The 6,687-nt window shown below is 41.3% G+C and overlaps 1 protein-coding gene across 1 annotated transcript; it reads right to left on the reverse strand.

The window, feature by feature from the left end:
• Positions 1 to 541: 541 nt before the first annotated feature.
• Positions 542 to 3,209, reverse strand: rag2 (recombination activating gene 2). The gene is made up of 2 exons (XM_012853223.3): positions 3,020 to 3,209; positions 542 to 2,339 (listed from the first exon to the last, which is right to left on the reverse strand). Exon 2 carries the CDS (start codon positions 2,323 to 2,325, stop codon positions 724 to 726), a length of 1,602 nt encoding a protein of 533 aa, XP_012708677.2. The 5' UTR covers positions 2,326 to 2,339; positions 3,020 to 3,209; the 3' UTR covers positions 542 to 723.
• Positions 3,210 to 6,687: the final 3,478 nt, after the last annotated feature.

Raw genomic sequence — 6,687 nt, forward strand, 5'->3', positions numbered from 1 at the left:
GCAGGAGCTAGTTTGTCCTGTAACTGCCGTCTGCCGCGTTGCTGGTTTGAACTCCCACTCCGTCTTTCTCCACTGCTCGTTGTGTCGCTGGGCTAAACACTTCACCTGCTTTACCTGCTGCCGGTGGTCAGAGGGTCCGGTGATAAAGCCCTATACAAGTGGAGGCCTTTTACACTCACTTACCATATTCTTTATTTTGAGGGTTTTAGACATTTGTACCAGGAGTAAAAATACACCTGGAATGTTAATATATTTGCATCATCTTCTGCTTGGTTCCAGTTTCATTGTTGGTGAAATGTATTTTTCACATATTGTTTTACTTGTTAGGGATTCTACATTATATCAAAAATGTATCATTTGTTAATTCATAGCTAAACTTTTTCTGGTTTTTGACCAGACAGAAATTCAATTATTTAAGTTTGTAAGAAACACTTACAAACTGTTAGGAAGTTAAAAAAGTCAAAATATGCATTTGAAATTCACAAAATGTATTTATTTTATTTTCAAACAACATTTATTTTCATTACATTTCATTGAGCAATTGCAGCTTTGATTTCAATAGAAAAATTATGAAGAATTTGTTTGGAGCCTTTCTTGGTCTATTCATGAAGTTTTCATGAAAATATGCAGCTTGTATTACTGATTTGCACACTTAGACAAATACTTTTATTACAGATTGAAATTTCCACATCATAAAGATCACAATAATAAAGATCACCAAAATTAATCAAAAAGTCTCTTGAAAAAGCTTTTTTTGGTTGGGGATATTTTGAAGATCAGGGCTCCATTTCTCTCCTTCACTTTCATCGGGGTGCGCCTTAGTGGAATAACCTGCCGAGGTGGGGTCATCTCCTGGTAAGGCAGGCCTCCGTGATCCAAACAAAAGTACTTTTTGCTTCCCTGAGATAGTTTGACTAACAGGGTCTCAGACAGCTCCATGCACTGGGCATGGACCCAGTGCCCCCCCTCTCCTTTGGAGCAGAAAATCATAGCCGGGCGGTGGAGCTCTGTGGAGTAGTATGGCTCCCAAGTGTTGGGGTCCACCTGACAACCCAGGCAACATTTGATCCAGTAGCCAGTTTGTGATTCATCCTCCTCATCCTCTTCATTGTAAGTGTCGCCCTCGTCGTCGCTGCTGTTTTCCAGCTCATGTGGCTCCCGACCAAAATAGAGCTCCTCGGAGTCCTCAAGGGGAGTAGAGTTGTCGTAATCTGTTGACTCCTGGCTGCACGCCTGGGTCGCTTCTTCCTCATTGGATCCTTTCTCTTGTTGGAAGCTGACGTGGTAGAAGTAATGCACATCAGGCTGGGACGGCCTTCCCTCTGTGGGAACTGCTAACAGGATGCATCCGTCTCCTGTGCTGCCGCCAAACCATGTGCGACTGTGGATGATATCTTGAGTCCACTTAGGAGGTTCTAGATGCTCAATGTGGATCCCCTTTTCGTCCAGAATGACCGTGCTGCACTCCATCCTCTTCTGGGAGTCGGACTGGTATCCACCTAACACTATATATCTATGAGAGGGACCTGTGCGTGTGATGATGGCACTGGAGATGGAAAAGCCTGAATCCAGAGTCTCGCAGGAAAGCAAGGGGCTTCCCTGCAGGAGCTCTACATGCAGGCGAAACAGGCGAGGAGGACGCGAGTCAGAGGTAATTGAGTGGCCTCCAATGAAGTAAACACAGTCTTCTCTGGCAAGAGCTACATGAAAAGACTGTCCATCACTGAGCTCAGGTAAAGTGTGAGCAGAGGAGCACCCGAACTCAAGATCAAAGAGGAAGACCTGGGGGGGACAGTCAACGACACTGTTCCACCTTTCTGTGGTCCTCTCTCCTGCAGGCATGTAGGACCTGCCCCCGAACATCACGCAAGCGGTCTTCCCGCGGCTTTGAACTATGCTCATTGCATGGCCGTACCGGGCCCCCGGCACTTCTCCCACCAGCTCTTTCTCTTTGCACCTGAGCATTAGTTTGCGATTGCAGCCTCGACTATCCATGGTCAGCAGGTACAAGCTTGATGAGATCTCATTGTTTGGGGTGCGGCCTCCGTGGATGAGATAACTCTCTGCGAGGCCATCATATGGGTCGAGGCGGCAGATGGCAGGACAGCGCAGCGGAGGGAGATAGCACGAGTCATTGGAGAAGGATATGGCCCTGAGTTTCATCTCACCATGTTTAAATCGAACACTGAAGATTCCTGTTGGACACGAGCGCTTTGGCCAGCCTTTCTGGCCGAACAGGAGGATTTCCCCATCCAGCTGTAGCAGGGAGCAGCCAGGCTGCAGGAGGCCTGCACAGTTCACTGCAGTTAATGGTTGTAGGGTCATGATCCACCAGGTGCCTGCATCAAAACAGCGATTGAACACACAAACACAATGTCCCGGTCAGTCAGCTGCTGTTTGTTTTCATTGAGGACTTTTAAACGTCTACTTCCTGTTTTTTTCATGTGAACAACCACAGTTACTGTAATTCTTATATCAGCAGTGACACAAATAAATATTAAACAGTATACAGACTGACTTTAAGTCTCTAATTGTTTGATTATTGACAAATAAAGATATTTGCTTTACCAAAATAGCTGTGATATTTATATACTTCACAACAGATATAGCAAATAAAATGCAAACAAGATGTTAACCTACACTGTCACACTTCTAACACAAACTAACATTGTTCATTTACTATTAAACAGAGCAAGGTGTCTAGTGTTTGAATGTGCGCTGCTATTTTTCAAAGCAGTGTATTTTTTTATTATTTACTTCTAACAACTAACAATTGTAATTTATGAGTTTGCCTTTTTTATATTCCCACACAAACAAAAGCTTGAATTTAAATGTTATAGCTTTCAGTTAGATCCTCAGAGCCAAGTATGAATCTTTTTCAAGGGATTAGTCAGAGGCAATGAATAAGATTACAATAAGTAAATGCCCTTTTCCAGGTTTAAAAGTAAAATGAAAATGGAAAGTACAAGAATTGAGTCCTTTACTATCCTAATGCTACTTTAAATTTCAATTTACTTACCTTACAACTTGCAGCAAGATATAGTGTTGAGCTTCAATTTTAATGTAAATCCTGCTTTCGCTAAGAAGAGGCTTAAGAGCTCTTTTTGTAACCGATCTTTGATGACGGCAGAAAGTGGTTGAGATTGTGAAGCTTCGTTGACTCTCAAACACTTCCAGATCTTGAGGTTAACAGTCTGTGACTGCCGCACACTGGCAGGTGTGCCTAGCGAGTGTTTCCAGTTTGTCAGTTCTCAGTATTTCAACTGTATATCAGCAATAATATAAAGAACAAAATTAGATTAGAACTGCTGAACAGCTGTTGAAATATTTGGGGAAAATATTATATTTCTACCCATCTTCATTAATTCAGTGTTTTAGATTAAAAAATAAAACACATCCACATGTTTGCTGTGTACCACTCTCCCAGAAAATTGCAACTATGTTTCAAAAACCATATACACTGAACTGCCACTTTTTAGATACACCTGTTCAGTTGGTTGTGAATAGAAATTGGGATTGAGGCAATCACATGGCGAAAACTTCATGCAGTTAGACAAATTATCAAATTTACCAAATTGCAAAAAGAAGATTTTAAAGACTTTGAATGTGGGAGGCTTTTTGGTCCAAGTTGGGCTGATCTGAATAATACAGAAATTGCTAAGAGTGGTCAGAAAATGACACTTGTGTGGATGAAAATGTCTTATTGATGTCTGACATCAGATGAGAAGGGGCCGACAACACATTCAACAGTAGCTCAAATGAGCACCCATTACAAAATATGTAGAATACCATTTCAGAAGGCAAGATCTTAACCTTGGAAACAGAAAGGCTACAGCAGCAAAGGACCACATTGGAGGCCATTCCTGTATGTTAAGAACAGGAAACCAAGGTTACAATTTGCTTAGACCCACCATAGTTGGACAATAACTGACTATAAAAATGATGTACAATGTAATATTGTAGGAATACTTTCCTGCCACACTTTGTTTCCTATAGTACCAAGTTTTGGCCACACAATCGTTCCATCTTCTTATGGCTGCTCCCAGACGGATAATGCAAAATGCCACAAAACTTAAATCCATTAAAACTGGTTCCTTGAACATGGCAATGGGTTCATTGTAATCCAGTTGCCTCAGCAGTCACCAGACCTCAATCCAATAGAGCAACTTTAGGACAAAGTCAAAAAGGAGATAGGAATCAGGAATTGACTAATCTGCAGTGACTGTGTAATACTATTGCATCAGTTTCAACCAACACCTTGTTGGATTTGTGCCTTAAACAGTTAAGGTATGCTGAAGGGAAAAGGGGTCCAACCCAGTACTAGCAAGGTGCCTGTGAGAGTATGTGACAATTAAAAAAGACAGTGTCCAAGATGTGAAATTGGAAGTCTGGAATGCAAAAAATGCCCACTGTTAAAATCTGATTAAAAAGAATACACGTCACACCACATTGCAGCACTTATAATTCTGAAACACATCACCTCTTTGCTGAAATTAAAATAGCACTTCACTCGTGGATGTCAAGTAACCTTTAGAGCTAATTATAGAGCTTTTTGTTAAATTTGGGGCAGTCTATTGCAAAAACACTTTTTATTGTATTTTAAAGAGCCACTTGAACAGTGAAAACAGACGTTTTCTTGAGCAATACTCCATCAATGAGTCTTTTTAACTGCAATGTCACAGGTACGCCTGAGTAACAACCTCCATTTTCATAATTAAAGCTCTTTCATTCTTTCTGAAGAACCTTTCTTCTTCTAATTCCACGTCCATTTTTCTCTCCGTGTAAGCTGCGCAGACACACCACCTCACTAAACCATAAGCTTTAGATTCAAGACTGTTAATTTCTCTGAATTTTCTGACACTCTACACATACGGCTGAATGGACTGCCAATTCCATGATCCACTAATACACCTAACCATAATTTATTATCTTGCCATTCTTTTGCTTGAGGCTGGGAAAGTAAAGTAAAAGAAAAACAAGAAGGTTCAGTATGAAATTCCTTGTGTGTCTCTGTTTTAAAGATGTGACCCCCCCCCCCCCCCCCTCGAAAGAAAGCAAATCTTCTGTATGAGTGACAAACGCACCCCTTAGAAAACCCAGAGAAAAACCATGCTGGAAGCAGCTGTCTACACACTCATTAGCATAATGTTTTTGAGCTCTGAGTGGCTGAGAGAAACTTGAAGAGTGTGCAAAACAAAGGCATAAACCTCAAGTGCCTGGAAGACCGTTACGGTTTAAAAACACAAAACAGCAGTGCACCTGTGTGTTTAAACCGATGCTCGCAGGGTTGAGTGAAAGAAGAAACAATCCGCTCCTTTTGCTGGAGTAGAAATAATGCAACAATTGTCAGCAGGATATGCAAAGTATAGCTTTTTTCCTCTTTTATTTTTAAGAGCTTTCCCCCCGCCTGTATTTACATCCAGCCTTGGAAAAATAAACCTTTTTAGTTACCAGTAGGCATCTGCACAATTGAAAAAACCTGCCTGGCATGCAGCTTACAGCTGGGCTGGTGCAGAGAGCGTAGGAGGCCCAGCGGTGTGTGGCAGACTCTGGGCCCATGCAAGGATTTGTACATAATTGATAGAACAAAGTAATTAGAATCTACGGCAGCACCTGTTTCTGTCCATTGTAATGTATCACTTCCTGCCTGCTGCTGCCCTGAGCCGTGCTATTTGATTGATGACACGGGGACAGCTCAGATGTTCTGACAATGGCCGTGCCATAGTGTTTATCGCTATTTAATGTTGTGATAATTGCTCCTCTTGTGGTTATTTTCACTGAGTGACGGTGGTACTACCGTTTCCCACTAGTTAATGCAGCATGGTATGTTCTTCTAATAAATATTATATTCATCCAGTTGTTTGTTTTAAAAAATCGAATCACAACAGAGGTATTTCTTTACGTCACCCTTCCTCTGGTAGCTACACGCCTGTACAGTGCTTTTCAAAAAGATGTACACTGCTTTTACACATTCAGCAATATTACAACCATGAGCTTCTTTGCATCTTTTAGGATTTCATTATGATTTTCTTTGGGAAAACAATTGTTTGTTTATAAAGTGTGCTGAGAATTTGCATTCAGTCCCTTTCATTCAGACTCCCCCAAATAAAAAAATAAAAAAAAAACAATTGCCTCTAAAGTCCCCCAAAATAATTAGTAAATATAGAATTATGTATTATTCGAACTCTATAAATACCACTTTTCTGTATGGACCTCAGAAGGTCTGTAAGGGTGCATTCACACCAGCCCTGTTCAGTACTCCTTAATCAAACTCTGGTTCATTTGCCCAGAAACTTCGGTTTGTTTGGGGAGGTGTGAATGCGCAATCAAACAATGATGCTGACCAAAAAAAGCAAACTCAGCTCTGCCTCAAAACCTAGAACTCGTCTGAATTCTGGAGTGGTTCAAATAAATATGGGAATGCCAAGCAGACCAGAGAATGCTCCAAAAGGAGGAGGCAGACTACAGCGCAGGGCAATCCTGGTAAGTACAATGGTAATTACAATGGTAATTGCTATAATACTAATAAAGTTAATCATAATATAAATACCTTGGTCGACATCTATGACATCAGTTAAATGAAGCTGTATGTGCCCTTGCTCGTGTGCCGCCACCTCATACGGCTCCATCTCTCCAACCTCGAGTAAATTACAACAATCTCCATGGTCCTCTGCCTCATCCTCTGCT

The sequence above is a fragment of the Fundulus heteroclitus genome, chromosome 2 (assembly GCF_011125445.2).
Source record: "Fundulus heteroclitus isolate FHET01 chromosome 2, MU-UCD_Fhet_4.1, whole genome shotgun sequence".
In the NCBI taxonomy this organism is placed as follows: Eukaryota; Metazoa; Chordata; class Actinopteri; order Cyprinodontiformes; family Fundulidae; genus Fundulus; species Fundulus heteroclitus.

What these genes read in the sequence shown, in the direction of transcription:
- rag2 (XM_012853223.3), bottom strand. Translation starts at nt 2,325, where the DNA reads ATGACCCTACAACCATTAACTGCAGTGAACTGTGCAGGCCTCCTGCAG.